At 41.0% G+C, this 25,184-nt stretch overlaps 1 protein-coding gene across 2 annotated transcripts in view; it reads right to left on the bottom strand.

Annotated features, from left to right (window-relative positions):
- Positions 1-25,184, bottom strand: part of LOC126297775 (neogenin) — a 218,378-nt gene that overhangs the window by 63,318 nt on the left and 129,876 nt on the right. For both annotated transcript variants that reach the window (XM_049988952.1, XM_049988953.1), the window contains exons 17-18: positions 11,982-12,176; positions 51-180 (exon numbers count right to left, since the gene is read on the bottom strand). In XM_049988952.1, coding sequence (XP_049844909.1) covers positions 51-180; positions 11,982-12,176 — 325 coding nt within the window. The remainder of the gene's footprint in view (positions 1-50; positions 181-11,981; positions 12,177-25,184) is intronic.

Here is a 25,184-nt window from a genome sequence, read left to right as displayed (position 1 = left end):
AGATAGAGAAGAAACACCAACATATTTCATATTATGAATGCCATTCTTACCCTTTCTTGCTCCGCTCAGTATTCCTGCGTTTGCAACAGATAACAGCTAGTGCTGTAGTTACTGCCAGTCCTAAAAGAAGACTGCAGCCCACAATAATGTACATCATTGTGTTGGTGATTCCTGGGTTATCTACAACAACAGACCTTTTGTTTTACTGTCAAACAATTCCAAGCTTTTAAGTAACGTTCTGATATCTCCTACCTGATAAATGCACACACATACAGGGGGGTGAACAAAAATATGGAAACACCAAAAACACAACACCTTACCACGCCTAATACAGTGCAGGAAAATTGTTGACATTCAAAACAGCTTCCAATTGTCTCAGAATGGATAAATGCATGCTCTTTATGGATTTCAAGAGAATCTGATACCATTCTTCTTATATACGTGGTGCTTGTTCTTTCAGAGATGTTCAAAAGTGCCAGTGGGCATTGATTTATATCAATGGGGTAAGTTGAAAATCTGTGCAAGACTGGGATTTAAACTTCGGCCTCTTGGTTACAAGGCAGATGGGCTCACCATTATGTCATTTGGACACTGTGGTCACCGAAACTGCACAGACAACCTTAGCACACTTCCCAACAGACCCAAATTCTCAACTTATACCACACACTGCTAATGTGATGCTCCTGCTCATTAACCTCATTACCCACGAAATCTCGCCGATTCCTGTAAGAGTTTGAGCTTGGTGTGCAGCATCTGCACTGAAGGGATCACTGGCCATCATTTCCTTCATTATATATTTGGTGTCTGTTCTTTCAGACATATCTCAAAGAACAGACACCATTTTGATCCTGCGGCCATTATGAATCAAGACACATGATGATGGAGGTGAATAGCGATCTCTCACACTTCTCTCCAAAGTAGACCACAAAGGCTAATATTGAGATCTGGTAACTATGGTAGCCAGGGCAGATGCAACAGTTCATCCTCATGCTCACAAAACCAATCTTGGATGATGTGAACTGTGCAAAAGGCGGTCCTGTCACCTTGGAACACAACATAACCATTGTATCCTGGGAGGGAAATAATCAGCCAAAATGGTCACATAATCCTTGGCAGTATGTAAGCTTGCCGAGAAACCATGAGGATCATGGAATACCACCACAAGGCTGCCCAACTTATCACCAAACCCCCACCATGTTTCATTCTTGGGACATAAACTCGGCCAGAAGTTGGAAACAGTGTGAAACAAGACTCATCTGATCAAATGACTTTTTTCCATTGCTCCTTAGTCCAGGTTTTACAGCTTGGGCACCACGTTTTCTTGTTACAGGCATTTATATCATTGATGAGTGTTGCCAGAACTCCAGTTCACCCCGCAAGTCCTTGCTTAGGGAGCTCCCCTTGTTTTGTTTTGGTGCTAACAGGATCCACAATTGCAACAGTTAGTTCTGCAGTGACTTTTCTAGCTGCCATCCTATTATTTTTCATCACAATCCTCTTCTGTCATGATTGCTGAACACTCACTTTTGTCTGCATCATGATTTATCTACTTTACATGGAATGGGACCATGGTTGGTTGAAGACTTGAAGAAAACATATACCAACAGCCGTAATTTTATTTAATAATTTTACTTAATTACCAGCCTCATTGGCACCATCTTTAGCCCCCTATATGCATAGTTAAATAGATCATCTAATCATTTGTGCTATTATAGGGACCACTATTTCCAGTTGGTTTCCATAGACTTCTTCTTAGTAGGCATAGACCTTTCACACATTTAATGACAACTCATTTTCTTTAGAGGTGTGAAGCGTCCATGTCCACTGAGAAAAAGTCCACAATAACCAGTTGGATATAGTGATTCCTACAATAACACAAACAATTAAACGATTAGATGACCTACCTAGCCCCATCTGTAGGAACCTGAAGATTGTGCCGATACAGCACCAAAACTGGTAGCTAAATGGCTCTGAGCACTATGGGACTCAACTTCTGAGGTCATCAGTCCCCTAGAACTTAGAACTACTTAAACCTAACTAACCTAAGGACATCACAAACATCCATGCCTGAAGCAGGATTCAAACCTGCGACCGTAGCGGTCTCGCGGTTCCAGACTAGCGCCTAGAACCACACGGCCACTCTGGCTGGCACGGTAGCTAAATAAAATTACAGCTGTTGGTATCTATCATCTTCAACACCCAGAATACTGTTCTGATCATGATTGACACTTCAATGTATTGGGGACATTGCACAGGTGCTGTTCATGACCAAATACAACAGTGAAACCTGTAGACTGGGCTAGCATCTGCATGTATGTTCAAGCATGCACTTCTCACAGTGTTTCCGTATTTTTGTCCAATCCCTGCATTTATAAAGTAAAACAGAGACGAATATTTCTTTTGAGCTAAATCGACAATAATACAAGTCAAATTTAACAGAACAATAATAAACACTGACACCTCTTGCATCAAGGTACATTAGGACTTTGTACATCCTGGTTTCCATAAATGGGGGAAAAATGACAAAAGAGGAATTGTCCAGCAAGGAAATGAGAGGTCGTGGCATAAATTTACTGACAGACACCGCAATTGTATATTAACTAATAATGACAGTCTTTCATAACTGAGCAGAGGCACCATAAGACAGAAATTGGGGACAGGGGCGAGGGATGGGGGTTGGAGCAGGGGCGAGAAAAAAGGGGGAGAGGGGGTGAGCCTCCTACCACAAAAAAGGGGGAGAGGGGGTGAGCCTCCTACCACACTATGGCAGAAGTAAAACTTTTAAGGATGGTGTCATTTTTTGGAAGCCTCTGCTGAGCCAGCAAGTGGTTCATATATAACAAAGAGAGTGGCAGCATTGTTATCTGACTTTCCAAAGTATTGGTTTCCTGTCAACAATGGTATTATAATACTTGGTCTATTTGGTAAACTTAAAAGGAATAAGCTCTTCACTATAACCAACACTACCACAACATTTATTGCAGTCCACTAAACTCAGATTTCTGAGGATGAGATTCAAATCACCATCTGTCATACATATTTATGTATTAGATATTTTCCCTAAATATTTGATTTTATCCATGATTAGATGTGAGGCCACGGCTATATTCACCTTCAAAGCTAAAATGCAAATTTTGCCTTGTGAGCAGTTCAGCCTACATGTTGGTTTTCAAATTCACTAAATATTCCTTAGGGAATATGAGATCTCTTTGAAACACACTATGTCTGACTACAAGCCTAGAAGTGCTTAAAAATGACTGTACAAACGCAATCAAGACTACCCCAAAATTCCCCAGATTTTAACAAACAAGAAATGTGAGATCATTGTGACCATATTGTTTTCTGTGTAACCCCTCTGTCACACACAATTCACTAGTGTTTGGGAATCACTTCAGACAGCACTGCCCAGATACCTAATGAGATCTATCGGCATATGACTGACTCACTCACAGCCAATTTAACTGTTGTATGTGCTGCAAACTGCCGCAACTCATGTTAATTAACTGATCGTAATAATGAGACTTGACAGTGTAGAAGGTATACAGCCCTGATTATGTTTCCCAGAAACAGATATAAAGAGGATCTCTTCTTTGTGTGAACATAAAAGAAATAGCAGAAGCAAATCATTTAGGAAATAAAAACAGCTTCCCTCCTGTATTTCCATTTTAATAATTTTTATGCCAAAGAGACAGACAGAGTACTTTCTACAAGATATTGTTACCAAACACATCAACATGACTGGAAACTACTTTTATCACATTTACATGGTAATAAGTCAGTGAAATGAAAATTGTTCAAATATTTTTGTAATATAAAATTATTTGTAATGTATAATAAAGAAACATACATTCTTCCATAGCAAAATAATTATATATTTTTATGTTCCTCATTGTGTACAGATTTATATGTTTGTGACAAGTGTGGTATTACCTCTTAACTGAAAATATATTACAGATTTTTGACTTGTTCTACGTCCATGAGAATCATTTTGTTTAAGATTTGTGGTAAAATCATTAACACATCTCTTTTTTTAGTGAACAGGTATTATGTATTCTTGTTTTATGACATATTCCATACCCTTGAGCATTTCCTCACAACAGGTCTAATCTAATCTACTTAGAATGAATTAACTGCTACACTGACATGCAACTAAGATTTTTGTTTAAATGGTTAACATAAACATAGTGTCTTAAATAAATAGATAAATGTGTAAATATGAAGTCAGTATCTAGCCAAAGCAGTCAAGGAGCATGCACCCATTACCTGTTCTAGAAGGATACTATGAATAATTCACATGCTAACACCAGGAAAAACTGATGGAAAAATGCAATACACTGTTGTGCAGAATCAACAGCCGAGCATACCACAGTAGCAAAACATACATTTTTCTTTTTCATGTTTATTTAGCATTCTACTGGAGGACGGAGGGGGGAGGGGGTTGGAGGAAAAGGAGGGAGGGAGCACAGAACAATTAAATATGGAACTGCAAAATTACTGAGTGAAAATCCTGAAAAAATAATCATATGTACATACAATGTAATGATGTACTTGAATTTACATGTATTGATAATGGGCATTGAAATGGGGAATGTTCATTGTAGCCTCTTAGTAGAATCCGTTCCTCAAGGGTCGGAAATGAATTGGGAAAACAGTGAAAAATCCTAATCATATAGGCTGAATCGAGTTACCAAGTTTGTGTTCTCTTTACATGAATAAATGTCTTACTTCCGAATACATTTTTGTGACTCACAATGGAGGGGGTCAGAGGCAAAATGGTAGGTACAAGTGGCATTTTCCAGAAAACTGAGACAAGAGCATTTAGAGCATGGTAAGGCATATAAAATTATTGTGGCAAAGGGATACAAGTGAAACTCCACTCTGTGCTGCTACATGGTGAACAAAAAGAAAACTAGTTACAAGATGTCACAAAACAGTTACGTACTTGTAGGGCAATACTGATTTTTTTATGATACACGGAGAAGAGGAAAGTGGCATGAATTATTTTCAATAATGGGTTAATGCATTAAACAGTATTCTTTTTTATTTTGTTTCACTATTGTAAGCCACAAAAGATATGGTGTCCATGTAGCATTATATAATTGTTTTGTTTTGGCTCTAAATAGCAATTTTATGACAAATGAATTTATAATAACCAATAATAAAGCATTGTAGAGAAAATATAAATCACATTCTATTGAGTTCACAATATTCTGGACACAAAGGGCTACAAGTGCATACAGAATTTTACAAATTCCGACATGTGAACAGAAAATGCTACAAAGTATTTTTATGTCTAATATATGAAAAATTTAAATTCCATTTTGCAATCTCAGCATAATTCTGAAACCTTGTGAACTGTAACTTCAGTTTTCTCAAAACTACAAGAAGTATATTTATACCTCTTTGCTTCTGATGACATCAATTATAAAAACACAATCTAGCATGCCAAAATTACTAGTACTGACACATTACTAATATTTTCCTAGTGTAGTATACAACTCATTTAAACAAACTACATTGCTGTAAAAAAGATCGGTGGTCAAAAAGCATTTCTGAAGGAAACAGGAGGAGATTTCTTAACATAAGACCTTTCCAGAAGAAAAGATTTGAATGGGGATTTAAGAACCCAAAATCTGTGACTAACAGACTTCCACTCTTCTGTAAGCACATTGAAAATGTATTTCGTAGAGTACAGGAAACTTGTCTGGACAATAGTCAGGGACACGTGTCAACTTAAAGATTAAGTTGTACAAGAAGACCGCAGCCCACAATAAAGTACATAATTTTGTTGGTGATTCCTTGGTCACCAACAACAAAAGACCTTTCACTTCACTGTCAAGTATTTCAACTTTTTAGGCAACATTCTCACATCTCCTGCCTGATACATGCACACTCATACATACAAACAAAAACAGAGAAGAAAATTTCATTTGCGTTAAATCAACATTTAAAATGACACTATGTAAATTTAACAGAACAATAATACACACTATCCTGGTTTCCATAAACAAGTGGAAAAAATGACAAAACCAACACAAGAAGAATTGGCCAGAAAGGAAATGAGAAGTGGTAGCATACATTTCCTGATAACTACATAGGTTTTACTTACTTGTTGTGTATTAAATCTCAAATTTGCCTATAGTGCCTCAGACTGAGGACGTGTGACATGGTTGAAAAGAGTTGCTGACTGACCAACTGACTGACACTGACACCAATATGACAACCTTTCACAACTGAGCAGCGGCACCATATGACAGAAACAGGGGGACAGGTGTAGAGGGGTGAGAGAGGAAAAAAGCTCATGTTGTCAACCTGCACCTAAAGACCTCATTACTGATGGGATGTCAGACTCTAATCTTTAATATTCCCTTCACATTGTTAACAAAAAATCTCATTATGAGTAGATGTACTGTGAGGTTACTATGAGAATTCCCAGTTTGTTAAATAGAGGTTTACACAAGCCTCATAAATTACACCATTTTTGGTGTAGGCACCTTTAATACATTACTACTAGAATTTGGCAACTTGGAACTAATAATAACAAAGTGCTTAAGCCTAACTCAGAAAGTCATGACAGCAGCTGGATGATAAAAATGTTGTTATTCACTTGAAAACTTATGCAATCGAAAGGCTTTCAAAGTATTAAAGTATAACAAAAATGTATCATTTGCCATGAACATACACGATAGTAGAGATTTATCAACATTAAGAACCATTCAGTAACAGTTACAAGAGCCATTATGTGATGTATTGGCATGAGTTGGAAAGTAAATTACGATGCCGGAAGAAAACACACATTAGGGTAATGTGGTAGCTCAATGGAAGAGAGGTTAGAGTTTAACAATTTGATATGAAACACTAGATTCACTGGACAAGAATGGGAGAAGAAATTATGGATGTCTTTATCGAAGGAATCAGCCTAACGTTTCCCTGATGCACTTTAAAGGGAACCACAAAAACCTAAATAAAAAACACTGGTCAGAGATTTGATCTTCACGTCTACATTTATATCTAAATCTACATAGTACTCTACAGAGTACCATACAGTTCCTGGCGGAAGGTACCTAGTACCACTGCTAGTCATTCCCTTTCCTGTTACAGTATGAACTATTTTAGAGAATGAAACTCCAGAGTTTTAACCAATATGGCTGGCTAAAATATGCCAAACTTAAGCCTCTTTACAAGGAGGAGGATAAAGAGATACCATCAAACTATCGACCAATTTCACTTTTGCCAGCTTTCTCAAAAAATATTTGAAAAGGTTGTGTTCAAGCATCTCCTTAAGCATTTGACTGCAAATAATATATTGTCTAAGTCAGAGTTTGGATTTCTTAAGGGTTCTGATTAGAGAAAGCTATTTACACTTACAGTGAGAATGTACTCAATTCATTATGTAATAAATTAGAGGCTACTGGCATTTTCTGTGACCTGTCAAAAGCCTTTGACTGTGTGAACCACAGCATTCTCTTAAGTAAATTAGAATATTATGATGTCACCGGCAATGCTGCAAAATGGTTTGAGTCTTGTCTAACTAACAGGAAACAAAGGGTGTCGTAGCGAAATACCTGTGCAGTAAGCAGTCAGTCTTCATCTGATTGGGAATTAATTAAATGTGGTATTCCTCAAGGTACCATCTTGGGTCCACTGCTTTTTTGTTGTGTACATTAATGACCTCTCATCTGTTACATTGCCAGATGCTAAGTTTGTTTTGTTTGCAGATGATACAAACATTGCATTAAGTAGCATGTCAAGTACAGATTTAGAAATAGGTGCTAATCAAATTTTCACTGACATTAATAAATGGCTTAAAGCTAATTCACTGTCATCAAACTTTGAGAAGACCCACTATATGCAGATCACAACTTGTAAGAGATTTCCTTCCAACAGGTGTATAACACATGAAGACATGCAGATCAAAGACAGTGTTAAATTTCTGGGATTACAACTCGATAATAAATTCAGTTGGGAATGGCATACCACAGAATTGCTTAAGTGCCTAAAAAAGTCTGCATTTGCAGTGAGAATGATGTCAGATGTAAGAGATATGCATATAAAAAACTTGCACACTTTGCTTACTTTCATTCTATTATGTCATACAGGATTATATTTCTGGGGTAACTCATCAAACCAACCAAAAATTTTTTGCGTGCAAAAGCGTGTAATAAGAATCATGTGTGGTGTAAATTGAAGAACATTATGTAGAAACCTGTTCAAGAAACTTTGTATTTTAACCACTGCTTCAAAGTATATTTATTCCTTAATGAAATTTGTTGCAAGTAATATATCTGTATTTTCCAACCAGTAGCTTAATACGAGGGGTGTTTGAAAAGTACGTGCAAAGTCCGAGAGATGGCACCACCGGTGGGTATTGAGGTCGTGTTTAGTTTTTTGGTCATGTTTAGTTAGTAGCATCTATGAAAAGAACACACACCAAGTTTCAGCCAAATTGGTCTATTTCTTTGTGTTTGGCATTTGTGTGAATCAAGGAAGTTTAGCGATTGTCAAAAAATGGACAAAAAAGAATTTTGTGTGGTGATTAAACATTACTTTATGAAAGGCAAAACGCCTCAGGAGACTAAAGAGAAGCTTGATAAACATTACGGTGACTCTGCACCTTCGATTAGAACAGTTTATATGTGACTTCAAAATTTTTGGAGTGGCTATATGGGCAAAACCGATGCTAAACGTTCTGGATGCCCTGTGGAGATTACGACTCCAGAAATCATTGATAAAATCCATGATATGGTGATGAATGACAGAAGAGTTAAGGTGCGTGAGATTGCTAGTGCTGTGGGCATCTCGAATGAATGGTTACATACTATTTTACATAAACATTTGATCATGAGAAAACTATCCGCAAGATGGGTTCCACGATTGCTCACACTTGACCAAAAACGGAATCATGTGAAGTGTTGCAAGGATGGTTTGCAGGTGTTCAGGAAGAATCCGCAGGACTTTAAGCATCGTTTCATCAATTGGATGAAACATGGATGCATATTATTCATCATTATTTGACCGTTTGAAAACCGAGCTGCAAGAAAAACGCTGGCAACTGGACCGCAAAAAGTCCTTTTCCATCACGACAATGCACCAGCACACACCTCAGCAGTTGTGGTCACAAAATTAATGAAAATAGGATTCCAACTTGTTTCCCATTCCCCCTATTCTCCAGACTTCGCTGGTGGGACAAAGATTTTATTCAAAGGAGGAAGTGATTGCAGCAACTAATAGCTATTTTGCTGACTTGTACAATTCCTATTATTCGGAAGGGATCAACAAATTAGAACAGGGTTGGACGAATTGTATAAGTCTAAAAGGAGACTATGTCAAAAAATAAAAAAGGTTTACCCCAAAGACATAAGTCGTTTTTATTTTTACATGGCCTTTTCAAACGCCCCTCGTACACAGTATCAGTACTCGGAATAAGAACACTCTACATAAATACCTAAAATCACTTACCTTTGACCAAAAAGCGGTCCAATAATCAGGAATACACATTTTCAATAAATTTCCAGCAACTATTAACAACTTGGTTTCAGATAAAGCATGGTTTACACAGAGTTTGAAAGACTTTTTGATAGGCAACTCCTTCTACTCTATAGGTGAATATCTTAGCAGGGACTGTTACACCAGCTTAAGTAAAAATGTGTGTTAAAATTTCAGTTTTGACAGCACTTTGTTGCAACAGTCACAATTACGATTTTGTGTATGATAAATTTATTAAAAGAGCATTACAATGTTTCATTCTGACAGTGTATGAATTCTGTAAATATTAGCAGTTACAGATTACTGTAATGTATTCACCTATTTTGACAATCTCCTGTCAAATGACCAGTGTAATAAGTATTATATTCAAATATTTTATGTTTTTTATGTTATATTTTCTGACATGTTCCACACCCATGAGAATCATCTCATTTTTTGGGTCTATGGAATGAAATCTTAATCTAATCTAATCTTATCTATGTCACATTGCTCAGTGTTGCTCAACTAATGAAGCCACTTTTCGACAAAAGGTCACTTACTGAAAATATAAACAAGTAATTGTACAGTCGCTTCAAATACGAGCACATCTATTTTACCAACCTTATACATGACTGTTGAGGAACTGCACAATAAACAGAAAGAGTTCTGTACACCAGTTGTAATGTTCAAATATAATTGTGTTGACCTGCTTCACTTGTAACAAAGTTACACTACACACACAAAGTTACCCTTCACACACACACACACACACACACACACACACACACACACACACACACACGCGCGCGCGCGTGCGTGCGTGCGTGTGCGTGCGTGTGCAGGGTGTTAGAAAAAAAGGTGTCGAATACTCTGAGAGATGGTAGTATTCATTGAAACAAGAAAAACAAGTCCAATAAACATGGATTTGGAAATACATACTTTCCAAGATAAACAAGTGTTTATAGAAAGGGCTCTGTGATGCTTGGTTGCAGATATTTGCATAGTCAATGCATTGGTGCTCCCTCAAACTTGTTGGCAGGGTATTATGATGTCTTACTCACAGTACACTATCTACCATACGGTGATCTGCTGTCAGTTATGTGGTTCGAATCTTGTTGTTGGCTATGTTAGTTTTCATTATGTTAGTGTGACCTACTGTACAGTACTGTCAACCCTCGGTACGCATCATTGTGTTTTTCCTTCTTCCAAACGTAGATTCACTTATTGCACTGTTTGTACATAAAAACTGTGTATCACATTTACATTTTCTCTCTTCCACCATGTGTAATCCATTCATGGCAACTACTCGATAAGTGAAAAGGCAGATATGATATTCTGTTATGGTTTAGCAAGTGGATGTAGCCTGTGAGCCTTTGCCCTCTACGCTTAAAAATGCCCCCCCGATAAGCTGTTCAACAGACTTATCCAGTGTCTGAGGGATGTAGGTACCCTTGCAACCTGGAAAGAATGACACTGGAGGGCCCTGCACAGTCTGCATGCCTGTCATGGAGGATCGTGTGCTACATTCAGTGGAAGAAACCTCTGGGAACAGTGTGCGATGATTAGCAGCAACAGAAGGAGTGTCTCACTCTCTTATCTGGGAGGTACTTCATGAACAATTGCTATAACCATATCATCTACAGCACGTTCATGCCCTAAGGTCACAGGATTATCATGGCAGAGGCGGTTCTGTCAATGGCTGTTGCAGAAGTGTGCCGCAGATCCACTGTTCACATCCAGATTTTATTTATCGATGAGGCAGGGTTCACAAGACATGGTGTTGTGAATTTCCATAACCAGCACGTATGGGCAAGTGTAAATCCTCAAGCAATTCAGGAAAGAGTGCATCAACACCGATTCTCAATCAATAGACAGGCAGGAGTACTTGGCAATAGATTAATATGGCCATACATGCCATCACAAACGTTAACTGGGGTGCATTATCTGGACTTTCTCATTGATGTATTGCTTACGTTGCTGGAGGCCATGCCGCTACGGCGCAAGTGAACGCACACACACAACCACACTCCTACGCGCACATGCGCGTGCACACACACACACACACACACACACACACACACACACACACACACACACACACACACACACACACACACACACACAGAGAGAGAGAGAGAGAGAGAGAACAAGAAGAAAGGAATGAAATAAACTTACAGCTCCCATCTTGCATTAATGAGGCCAGCAAACTGTCAATCAAGCTATTGCAAATTCAAAAAAGGGTGCACCGTGAATATAAATAGAATGAATTAATCAATAAATTAATTAAAAATTAGATTAATGTGTGAATGGATCTTCTGAATATATCTGTGTGCAACAGCAGTTGTGATGAACAACTTATGAGGAAATGGACAGTTATATGTGTTGTTTAACTGTAACATTTAAGCGACCAGAGGCTGTAACCACATAAGATACACTGAGACAAATATTGTTTGGATCATGAGAAATAATACAGGACGCAGATCAGTGAGCTCTGACAATATACATTACTGACTTACCTATTCCAGTGGTAAATGTTACAACTGCAGAAAAAGGCCCATATCCTTTATTATTACGTGCCTGTATCTTAAAATAATACGTTGTTTGTGGACTAAGATTCTTCACTGACGTTGTCATTTTATCACCAACAATTCCTTCTGCCACCCAATCACGATCATTCAATGTGTTATCAGAGGTATATAGAATAACATAGCCTAAAATAGAACAAAACATTAAATAAAAAATTTAGAAAATGAAAGAGAACACAATTAATTATAATTATTTTTGGTGATAGCTCTTAAGATTCCAAGGGAATAAAACAGGATTCAGTATCTCTGAGAACACTATAAAACAAGTGCTCTTGCAATTGTCAGGATACGGAGAGGTTTCAACTTGACTGTCACTCTAAAATTTGTAAAATCCTTACCGTAACATGTTGTTCTCCCACAAGCTTGTAAGGCACATTCAAAACAGTCCAGCAAAACAGAGTTCGATTTACAGTTCAATTCTGAATCCATTTTTTACTAGAGGATATATTACATTAATGTATATAGCACATCTTGAACCATTTATGATTATTATTAGAAAAGAAATACATATTATCGTTACAGTATTTTAAATTTACAACATTTCTTCCTTCTGGCATTTGATACTCACATCTTAACCAGACAGAGCAATGCATAAACATCAAGAATGTAAGCCAGACTGATATCCTAATACCAGCTAGGTGAGATTTAACAGAGCTCAACCCACGTGGGTGAGGCGGCAGTATGCCCAAGGAAAGGGGTTGCTCAGGGACCATTGAGGTAAGGAATAGAGAGATTGGTTCTGCCTCCATGCATTCCCAAACTGTGATCTAGGAATGTGGAGTCTGCCTGCTGCCCTTCATCCATAGTTCACAATATATTGTGTGGGAAAAGGGCAAGCTGAGCTTCACATGAGCGATGCTTTCTAAAACCATGCTGATTAATGAACACGAGCTTCTCGGTCTCCAGAAAATTTATCATAATCGAACGGAGAATATGTTCAAGGATTCTGCAGCAAACCAATGTTAGGGATATTGGTCTGTAATTTTGCGGGTACGTTTCTTTTTTCCTTTCTAACATATGAGTCATGTGGACTACACAAATAACAATACTGTAAAATGGTGTCTGTCTCTTTGCATAGGCTACCCTCCAAAACAAGAAGATGAATTTTCATGGGGTTTTCACAGGTGCAATCTTATCTTTATGAATAGCAATTAATATTGAATTTAGTTTACTATGATACATCGATTTACTGATTTTGCTTCGTGCTTAACAAAACTGCTTTGCTTCTTTCATGAGGTTAATTTATATTTGACTTCATGGCAAAGAAAAATGAATTTATTGACACAGCTATCCTGTAAGGGTTCCATTTTTACCGACTGAGGTACAGAGCCCTAAATAACAATGCTATGCAAAGACTCTTCTTTAACTTACATTGCGAATCACAGGCATATAGCTAGTCTCCCAACATGATGCATGGAGGAGCTGGAGGATGTGCGACCCAAAGGGAGGGCAGAATGACAACCTGGCAGTCAGAGTCCTTCATGTCCAATTTTAAGACACCCTGTGTGGTGCTGAGTTGGTAGCGCAGTGCAAAATAATTGCAAAAAAACTGAGTTGGTCTTGTGCAGGACTGGGTTGTGGAAGGACGCCAAGATGACCTTGCAAGTTGTCAGTGGGAATTCATCCAAGGCTGTTTGGAGCTGTTGATCTGGGTTGGGAGTGGCGGGACGACACAGTTTTCTGACGGTTAAATTCCATATTGGTCCCAAGAGGAAGGCAGGACACTGGCGTATTGGGCTGTGGGGTGAAAATGGATTTCATAATGGTATTCTCTTGAAAACAGTATCCAGCACTGCAGTTGCTACACATTCTTATTCAAACTTAGACTGATGCCTAGACAAGGAAATCAATAGTTTGTGGTCAGTCAACAGGTGAAATAGCTGGCATACACACATACATACAACTTCTTGACTCCATAAATGATCGCTACATCTCTTTCTCAATAAGGGAATAGCTGAGCTGCTCAGCACTGAAAGTTTTGTAGGCAAAGCACTTAAGGTGCTCCAAACCACCTGACAAAACCACCACAATCAGCAAACTGGGACATGTCTATAGCCAGAGTCAACAGCAGACCAAGCATATAAGGCATCAGTCATGAAGCCACCTTGAGACTGTCCATAAGGTGCCGAAAAGCCTGTTGAAAGGCAGCCCTATAAAAGACGTATTAACAGGCATAGGATTAAAAAACAACAGCATAATCAAACATCCTTAGACAGGTGTGTCAAGTTGATAAAACGAAGAACATGAGCAGCAGCTCCTGGGTCATCCGCTAAAATGGCATCCAGAGTACATGGCAGGCCAAGATCAAGACGCAGTGTAGTAAAATCCGGACAGGACGTTAAAATGTGGCGGACCATCCGCAATTGCCCACATGGACAGAACGGTGCCGGTGCAGCCGTCAGCAGATGGTGATGGCTGAACCGGCAGTGTCCAATTAGTATCCAGGCCAAAACGACCTCCTCCTGCCGAGAAGGATGTGAGGAGAACGTCCAAGCTGCGGGAAGAGGTTTCAAGGCCCGAAGCTTGTTGTCTGTAAGTGCAGCTCAATCGGCATGCCACAGCGATAAAATGTGCCGACAAATGACCCTGCTACAATCTGATGAAGGGACACAACAAGAAGCCATCCGAGGCTAGAGGACCACAGTCTTGGTTGCGGCATCAGCAGCTTCGTTCCCAGGGATACCGACATGGCCAGGAACCCACATAAATCTAACTGGAGAACTGTCGTCCACCAGCTGCTGAAGAGAGTGTTGGATCCGGTGCACGAAAGGGTGAACTGGATACGGATCACTGAGGCTCTGGATGGCGCTCAGAGAATCGGAGCAGATGCCATAAGCAGAATGTCGGTGGTGGCAGACGTAAAGAACAGCCTGGTAGAGGGCAAAGAGCTCAGCTGTGAAGACCGAACAATGGCAATGTAGTCGGTATTTGAAACTTTGTGCCCCGACAATAAAAGAACACCCGACCCCGTCATTCGTCTTAGAGCCATCTGTATAAATGAAGGTCATATTAATGAACTTCGAACGAAGTTCAACAAAACTGGAGTGGTATACTGAACCAGGGGTAACCTCCTTTGGGAGCGAGCTGAGGTCAAGGTGAACGCGAACCTGAGCCTGGAGCCAAGGTGGCGTGTGGCTCTCGCCCACTCTAAAGGTTGCAGGGAGTGAAAAATCAAAGTGCTGAAGGAGGCAACGAAAGTGAACTCCAGGGGGTAGCAGGGCAGAGACATACAACCCGTATTGACGGTCGAGAGAGTCGTCAAAAAAGGAACGATACGATGGGTGGTCGGGCATTGACAGTAGCCGACAGGCATAACGACAAAGCAGTATATCGCGCCTGTAGGTGAGTGGCGATTCACCGGCTTCAGCATGAAGACTCTTGATGGGATTAGTATAAAACGCTCCGATCACAAGACGTAAACCCCGATGTTGTATGGAGTTGAGGAGGCGTAAGATGGACGGCTGTGCAGAGGAGTATACGCAGCTCCCATAATCCAGCTTGGAGCGGACGATCGACCGATATAGGAGAAGTAGGACAGTTCGATACGCTCCCCACGACATACCACTGAGAACACGGAGGACATTTAGAGAACGGGTACAATGGGCATCCAAATATGACACATGTGGAGACCAGCTACGTTTCCTGTCAAATGTAAGACCTAAAAATTTTGTTGTCTCCATGAATGGGAGAGCAACGGGACCGAGTCGTAAGGACGGTGGGAGAAACTCTTTGTAGTGCCAGAAGTTAATACAGACCGTCTTCTCGGCAGAAAAACGGAAGCCATTGGTGACACTCCAGGAGTAAAGACGGTCAAGAGAACGCTGAAGACAGCGCTCCAGGAAACATGTACGTTGCGCGCTGCAATAGATGGTAAAATTGTCCACGAAAAGGGAGCCTGATACATCAGCTGGGAGGCAATCCATTATTGGATTGATCGCTATGGCGAAGAGAGTGACGCTCAAAACTGAGCCCTGTGGCACCCCATTCTCCTGGCGAAAAGTGTCTGACAGGACAGAACCCACACGTACCCTGAACTGTCGATCTATTAAAAAGGAACGAATAAAAAGAGGGAGGTGACCGCGAAGGCCCCATGTATGCATGGTGCAGAGAATGCCCACCCTCCAACAGGTGTTGTAAGCCTTCTCAAAGAAAACAGCCGCGGTCGGGCGCTTCCGCAAGAAGTTATTCATAATGAAGGCCGACAAGGTAACCAGATGGTCAACAGCAGAGCGGCGCCTACAAAATCCACATTGTACATTGGTAAGTAGGCGTCGAGATTCGAGCAGCCAAACTAAACGAGAGTTAACCATTCGCTCCATCACCTTACAGACACAGCTGGTAAGCAAGATGGGTCGATAACTGGAAGGCAAGTGCTTGTCCTTCACCGGCTTAGGAATCGGTACAACAATAGACTCGCGCCAGCATGCAGGAACATGTCCCTCAATCTAGATGCGATTGTAAGTGCAAAGAAGGAAACCTTTACCCGCAGGAGAAAGATTCTTCAGCATCTGAATATGAATAGAATCAGGCCCTGGAGTGGAGGACCGTGACCGGGCAAGTGCATTTTCGAGTTCCCGCATGGTGAATGGGGCATTATAACTTTCACAATTCGAGGAGTGGAAGTTAGGTGGCCTAGCCTCCTCTGCCTGTTTTCGGGGGAGGAAGGCAGGGTGGTAATGAGCGGAGTTCGAAACCTCTGCGAAAAAGCAGCTGAAGGCATTGGAGACATCCTCAGGGGCCAAAAGGACGTCATTCGCAACCGTCAAGCCAGAAACTGGTGAGTGGACCTTAGTGCCAGATAGCCAACGCAGGCTACCCCAGACAACAGAAGAAGGAGTAAAACTGTTGAAGGTGCTTGTGAAAGCAGCCCAGCTGGCTTTCTTGCTTTCTTTAATAATACGACGACATTGCCCACATAATCGTTTATAATTGATACAATTCGCCACTGTAGGATTGCGTTTAAAGGTGCGTAAAGCACATCGACGAGCACGTAAAGCGTCTCTACATGCTGCAGTCCACCAGGGGACCGGTACGTGACATGGAGAAGAAGTAGTGTGAGGGATGGAATATTCAGCAGCAGTGAGAATGACTTCCGTAAGGTGTGCAGCCTGACTATCGCAGCTTGTGAAGGTTTGATCCGGAAAGAGAAGAGCCCCCAGTCTGCTTTCGAGATGTTCCAACTAGTTGAGCACGGAGAGGGGGTATGATGCAGGAGATGGATAACACACGGGAAGTGGTCGCTCGAATATGTATCAGAAAGTGCATACCACTCAAACCGGCATGCAAGTTGGGTAGTACATACAGAGAGGTCTAAATGGGAATAGGTGTGAGATGTGTCTGAAAGAAAAGTAGGGGCGCCAGTATTGAGGCAGAAAGATTGAGCTGGTTGAAAACGTCTGCTAACAGGGAGCCCCTCGGACAGGATGCTTGAGAGCCCCAAAAAGGATGGTGAGCACTGAAGACTCCAGTTAACAAAAATGGTGCAGGTAGCTGAGCAATAATTTGCATCATGTCTGCCCTGGTAACGGCAGACGACGATGGAGTGTAAACGGTACAAATGGAAAATGTAAAAGTGGGGAGAGTAATGCGGACGGCAGCTGCCTGCAGGCCGGTGTGCAATGTGATGGGATCATAGTAGATATCATCCCAGACCAGCAACATAACCCCTCCATGAGCCGGAATACCTGAGACAGGGGGTAGGTCAAAACGCACAGAGGTGTAGTGTGCCAAGGCAATGTGATCGCATGGACGCAGCTTCGTTTCCTGGAGGGCTACGACGAGCGGACGGTGCAAGCGGAGCAGCAATTTCAAGTCCTCTCAGTTGGAGCGAATGCTGCGAATATTCCAGTGAATAAGTGCCACTGTGAGAAGAAGAAGATGCAAGAAGGGGTCATCTCGAAGACCGCTGAGGGCTCGGCATCGAGCGAGCACTGCCGCCGCTAGCAGTAGGTGGACAGTCATCGTCCATTTGTTCTATAGGTTCATCGCCCATCTTGTTAATATGGCCGGGAGGGGGAGCTCCCTCCGCTGGTGAACGGCCAGATGTTCGGCTACCAGCGGTGAGGCCAGGCGAAACGGATGATGGCCTGGGGCGGCAACCGCTGGGTGGCGCAGGAGAAGAAATGCGCCGTGGCAGGGAAGGAGAACTGTGCTTACTACGAGCCTTCTTGGAAGGTCGTTTTGTGGAAGTATTGGTCGATGGCTGAGAGTCTGCACGAGACGGTTCCTTCTTGAAAGCCCGTGCATCTGACTTCTGGGTCTTCGTCTTGGCAGAAGCTGATAAAGGTGCTTTTGTCTGAGGGGTGACGGGAGGAAGAGGAGACATCGACCAGGCGATCTTAGCACTGGCCGAACGGACGACCATAGTGCTGAAGGTCAGATTGCATGTCTGCGTCATCACCTCCCTGGTAGTCCGAGGAGAGGCGAGGACAGTACTGTATTTCCCTGCTGGAAGCAGTGTGGACTTCCTACTAGCAAATAGCTTGCGAGCAGCCGAGGTGGACACTTTCTCTTTGACCCGAATTTCTTAGATACAGCATTCTTCCTTGTAGATGGGACAGTCGCGGGAGGACGCTGCATGGTCACCCTGACAGTTCACACAACGAGGAGACGGAGGTGGACAGTCACCCTCATGGGCATCCCTGCCACAAGTGACACATTTAGCCGCGTTGGAACAAGACTGGCGAGTGTGATTAAAATACTGACACTGGTAGCAGCGCGTAGGTGTCAGGACATAGGGGCGAACAGAAATAACCTTGTAGCCCGCTTTGATGCGCGACGGCAGCTGAACACTATTAAAGGTCAAGAAAAGTGTCTGGTTCAGTACAAGGTCATTGTTGACCTTTTTCATGACCCTATGGACAGATGTCACGCCCTGCTCAGCGAGGAAAGACTGAATCTCCTCGTCAGTCAATCCGTCGAATGATCTAGTATATACCACACCACGAGACGAATTTAAAGTGTGGTAAGCCTCCACCCGGACAGGGAACGTGTACATGAGTGTGGCCCGAAGCAGTATTTGTGCCTGAAAGGCGCTCTCAGTTTCTAGTAACAAGGTACCGTTACGCAACCTGGTACAAGACTTGACCGATCCGGCTATGGCATCTACGCCCTTCTGGATAACGAAAGGGCGCAGGCACTAACTACCCCCTTGAGGGGGAGGGACACCTTTTAGTCGCCTCTTACGACAGGCAGGAATACCTCGGGCCTATTCTAACCCCCAGACCCGGAGGGGGCGATTGAGAGGGTGTGTGATCTGTGATACTTAGAGAATAAATTTGGCGTAATAAGTTATTTTCGCTAGAAATGACTGCATCTGTTAAAGGTTGGTTGGCGTTGCCATCTTTATCATCACATTGACATGGTCACATGTGGGCATAATACCTTCATGACTAAGAATGTGCCCCAGGTAGCTGATGACGGGGGCAAGGAAACTGTACTTTTCCAACTGGCAATGTAAACAGTTTTCCTGGAGCAGCTTAATAAGGGATTCAAGATTCTTGCGGTGTTATGCATGTAACCCCCGCCCCCTGTTATGATAATATCGTCCAAATAGTTGACATAGTGCGGAATATCTTGAATCAACTGTTCCAAATACTTTTGGGAAATGGTGAATGCACTTGCAACCACAAACAGCAATCAATTATACCTGTACAAGACAAACGGCATATTTAAAACTAGGATCTGCCAAGACAACTCATCAAGCTGCACTTGGAAGTATACATACTTTAAAACAATTTTCTAAAAATCGTGTCCTCCAGCTAATTTAGACAATTCCTCTGGGCAATAGAGTAGGTACAGATCAATGTTAGTCTGTGAATTAACCATAGACTTCAAGTTTACCACAAACACGTAACGACATGCTCGTAATATTAGGTTGTCTTCAATGATGGAAAGAATGCCATGTCCATTATATTACAGGCTTCCATGCCCATAATATTACAGTCAGGATTCCTCATTCAACTGTTAGCTCTCATGAGTAATATTAGTTGTCTTGTAAATACAAGAAGGCACATAAATACTCCTACTATACATTTCTGCCACTGTGGTTCATGACAATGCAGTCTAAGGAGATTGTGCACTCGAGGCAACAGGACGCTCAGTGATGAAAATATTCTTTGCATTCTTGAAGAATCTGAGAAAGGTTGTATCAATAGTTTTGATGTTGATGACATGGATGAAGAGCCTACTTATGATTCATCTAATTCAGGAATCGAAACAGTCAGCCTGGATGACATTTGAAAATTTATTGCAGGCATTTTGCATATAATCATCAGTGAGTGACCATCTATTGCAGATCACTGGAGCACAAATGAAATATGTAATTTCAGTGTGGTATGTATGCAAAGTGAGGTTTTGTGTTTCTGGCTCTATCACACAAAAAAGAACTATCTGAAATATTCAGCCACTCTTATTTCAAAGTAAGAAAAATAGTTTCATGTTGTTTCTTGATTCTGTACCAGGGAGTCGAATTATAATCCAAATTCCAGCACTGGATGAAGGAGATGGCGATAAGAAGCTAGATTTACAAAAAGTGACTGGCACTCAGAGTGTTAATGACCACCACAGGTGTTTCCCACCAACTGGTGGAAGCTGGGAGAAAACAGTTTGGTTCTGAAGCTATGCGAGTTTTGCCTGAACAGCCGAAAGGCACTGTGGCTGACATTAAATTAACTTGGTCCTATACTGTAAGTCCAAAACAGGTATTGGTGCCTATTCCAAAAAAAAAAAAAAAAAAAAAAAAAAAAAAAAAAAAAAAAAAAAAATTGTAGCGGTATGGGAGTAAGTTAGCACGCATTCAATGTTTTTGTACTTAGCTGCCAGCAACAGCTCTTTGAGGAAAGGAATGGACCTTTGGTTGTAAGATAGGACACCATTCTGGGCCTGTCACAAAGGAGGCAAACTGAGCCAGCAATGTGTGTCCACATTGATTGAACTAAACGGCTGTGCCTGTGTCTAGTTGGAACTCCACAGACTGATCAAGCAGTGTAAAAGCCAAAGTGAGCTTTCATGGCAGCAAGGAGGTCACCAGTTCTGCAGCCGTGACTGTATGTACCACAGCTTTGTCTTCATATAGCCACTGAGTACATGGCTGGTTGGCAATCTGTTGACAGACGATGGCCACGTGACTGTGATTACCAACAGTTTGCTGCATGATGCGGGCCTCAGCTTCTGTTATGCTCACGGCTGCATTCTGGACAGCACTGAAGGTTCTTCGACGTGCATGATACAAATTGCAACACCAAGGAGGGACGGCGTTACTGAGCCACAAACATTACAAAAACCGGTCATTCGATACTGAGCAAGGAACAGAATCCTTGACATACTTAAGTCTCTCATAAAATGCCAGTGATCTGGACTCCCCAGTGCTTGCGACAGTTACTAACAACTTGGGAAACCTGAGTGTAGGTTGTAAAAACCTGCTAGCTTTCGAGGCAGCTTCAAAAAACTTAGCAATTAGAAGTACTTCACCAAGACTACAATCAGGTTTAGCTAAAGCCTTTGTGGTGATCTCCCTGTGAGGGGTAAAGCACACAATCACATTTCAAATAAATGATTCTGCACAGGAGACTTTACAGTTGACACATGAAATTGCACGTGTGTGGGACCCTGTAAGTCAGCAGCACATGCTGCATATGACTGTCCACATTGTTTATAAAGGTACCTTCACACTGAAAACCAACTCGGTTGGCAACTGTTTCCAACTGGAAGTTCGACTTAGTTTTCACCTGTTGTCAACAGTTGTTTAAAGTCACGAGTCTGAACAACTAGTTGAAGGAACTTTTGTCTTGAGTTTGCAGTTTATGCTCAATGAACAAACACATGGCAGGGTTGTGTGACTTGTGCATGCACATTTGCCATATCGTCTGCTGTGTTTCTTTCTTTGTCTGCTGTGTTTCTTTCGACAATGGCAACTCACGAGCTGTCAACAGATCTAACAATTCAGTTTTTATCAGAAATTTAAATGAGAAAACCTCTACAGGATCCTTCTGATTCTGCATATAAAGACAGATATAAAAGGAAAGATTTGTTGAAAGGAGTTTCGGATAAAATTGGTGTGCCACTTGTGGAGTGTGAAAGGAAATGGACAAATATGAAAACACAGTACAATCATGCCCATTGTAAAATGCTCAAAACTAAAAGTGGGTCTGGGACAACTGAGATCTATGTTCTGAAATGGATATTTTACGAGCATATGAAGTTTTTGGAAGGCATGAACAAGCCAGGAAGACAAATATTTACAATCGTAAGAAAAATGTCATTCATAGCGTAACAGAAGCTGTAAGACTTTTGGTTGGAAATTTGGTAAATACATCTCTATTTTCGCTGTAAATTAATTTATTTCTCTTGTCATATCATTTTGTCAACATCTGATAGAAAGTAGTTTGCAAATTAATGGCATATATTGTTAATAACTAAAGCTATACAGGTTTTGTTCAGAAATTTTTTATTACATTAGCCTTTTCACTTGATATTTATGTATGCATATTTCTCTTGCCATTTCCACTTTACCAGCATCCAACACAAAGCAGATAGCAAATTCGTTCTTTACATTCTTTGTGGTTCTTCCTGTGTTGCCTCCCTTTCTCTGAAGAAATTTATTTTTGCTGAGAAATCCTTCAACTGATATCTGAAACTCTTGACTGTTTCTGGATCTTCCACATCAAAACTGCAAGGTGGTGAGTAAACTATGGCACTTTCTTTATGTCTTCTAAGAAAACTGTGCAAAGACACAGTTGCAGAAGTCACTAATGTTGCTTTTTGAGGACTTAAGGGTGTAATTGTTCTAAGACACCGAAAAACTGCTTACAACGTTCCAAAAAATATTCTCCACAATTCTTCTAGCGTGAGATATTCGGTAATTAAACATTCGTTCTTAGCTGCCTCTCTCTTGCCACCCTGCATATGGTTTCATCATGTACTTTGAAAGAGCAAAAGCATCATCCCCCACTATAACAAATGGCAGATCTTCACAGTCAGAATCCATTTCCATTGCTTTTTTGTAGCAAAAAATAAAAACGCTGAACGTTTGTTTACAAGAGCTTGAAACTATTGTCAACATTTTTCAACAGTTGTAAGTTTTCCAAACTCACAGCATTGCAAGTTTGCCAAACTTACAACAGTTACATGTTTTTGTTTGTTGGAGTTGGTTTTCGGTGTGAAGGTACCTTAAGACTGATTAATCTGCAATCTAGATGCAAAAAGATGTGTCTGCTGACTGTGGTATTTGCTTAACAGGAAACACAGATGGCTGAAAGACAATACACTACTATCTGAGAGTGGTTTCAATTTTTGCACCATTTCGTATAAACAACTACTCGAAGACAAAAACAAAGCACTTTGCTGCCTACCACAAATGTTGTAAGCAAAACGGTAGAGTTCAAAGCAATGGAGGTTGACTTCCTAGCTCTTCAACAACTCGTCAAATGCAGCATATAGTGGTGGGGTGTAGATACAGCCATCGACTGATGTGGTCACTGCTATCGAGACACAGGCTGGAGAAGAGTGGCCTGGTGTTCTTTGTGTCATTGCTTATAAGCCTCAAAATACTGGTGTTGTAGCTGCTACTACAGTGACATCTGTTGCTGCTAATGTTACATAATGTTGGTGTCTCTAACACAGGGACCAGAAGCAAACATGTCAGCATAAACACAGTAGGGTTAAAACTCATCACCACTAAAGTAACCGCCCTTGGCATGAATGCATAATGTGGGAACAAAGCCGAAATTGTCCTGAGCAGAGCACTGTATAGACACCAGAACGTAAGCTGGAAAGTCTATGTCCAAAGCAGGGTAGATATCCAAACAGCACCTAGGCGAGACTTAACAGAGGTCACGTGGCGTACTAAAGGGGACTGGCCCACAGGCACACGCTTAGCTCTGTGCTGCCATTGGGTCCTCTCAAGTGACCCTGTGATTGCGCCTCTGGTAGCAACTGACAAGTGTTAACTGTAGTGCCCCAGATCGACTATCTGTATCCTCTGTTAGTGAGTATAAAACCCCCTCCCCAAGTATAATGGAAAACCTAGCCTGAAGCAACAGTTGTAAAATGCAACTGGGGCTACATCTCACCCAAAACAAATTATGATACAGTGTCTTTAGATTTATATACACAATCAAGGAGGGAGTGAGGTGAAAAAGCTTGCCGTTTCTTGGGTGTTCACAATTCCAGTTCAGTTATCCAGTTTTTCTATTAAAAGAATGCTCTTTCACCTGACTTGTTCATGAACACATAACATTTCTAATATATGCATGTCTTCAACAATGATACCTTTTTCTCAGTTTTATAAGTTTTCTAACACATCATCAATGATATACTGACAATAATCAATATTCTAATTAATGCCTTCCTACAGTTTCCATAGTTAGTTTACGATCATTTCTGTTTTCGATTTTTATTCTCTTCCAAGCAAATGAGATGGTTCTTAACAGTCTATCATCAGTGTTGTCTACTTTGACACACAACATAACATCATGTCAATACAAAATTCACAGGTTGGCAACAGGCATTACACCACCAAAGACAGCCATATAGCAATCACGTTCTTCAATGATGACAGTCCTATAGACACACTCCTCTCGACTAGCACACACGTCACTACTATCAAACTGGATAAGAGGCCACCACAGCCTATCATCGGCCCCTTCTGTATCATGAACAATGCCTGTGAGTACTCAACCTCTCTCCATCACTGACTACAGTATAAAGGACTCAGCTATGAACATTGGCACTCTCTAGAATACACTGTTTCAATCTCACTGCATTTGTGTTCAATTCACTGAGTTAAATAAACATTTTTTACATAATTGTTGTTGTGTTGTTCACTGTCCGTTTTAGAACCCACACATCGCAACATAATATAACAATCAGTACTTGGAATTTGGTTAACTGAAGGTAAGTATTGGGCAGCCAAAATTTGTTCTTGAGTTAATTCTGCAAGACACTAAAAGAGGAGAGTAAAATAATAGTTTCCTTGTGAAAACATGTTCTGAAACAGTAGAACAAGCAGTGTAATCATGACGAGTTATAGCTATACATTGGTCATCTTCAGAATCTATAACAGAAACAGGAAAAATATCCTAAATTAAAATCTTAGAATTTTTCAAATATTGTCATTTATATTTATGAGTGACA

This window comes from Schistocerca gregaria, chromosome X, assembly GCF_023897955.1.
Source record: "Schistocerca gregaria isolate iqSchGreg1 chromosome X, iqSchGreg1.2, whole genome shotgun sequence".
NCBI lineage: Eukaryota > Metazoa > Arthropoda > Insecta > Orthoptera > Acrididae > Schistocerca > Schistocerca gregaria.
This window is presented reverse-complemented; position numbering and strand designations above follow the sequence as displayed.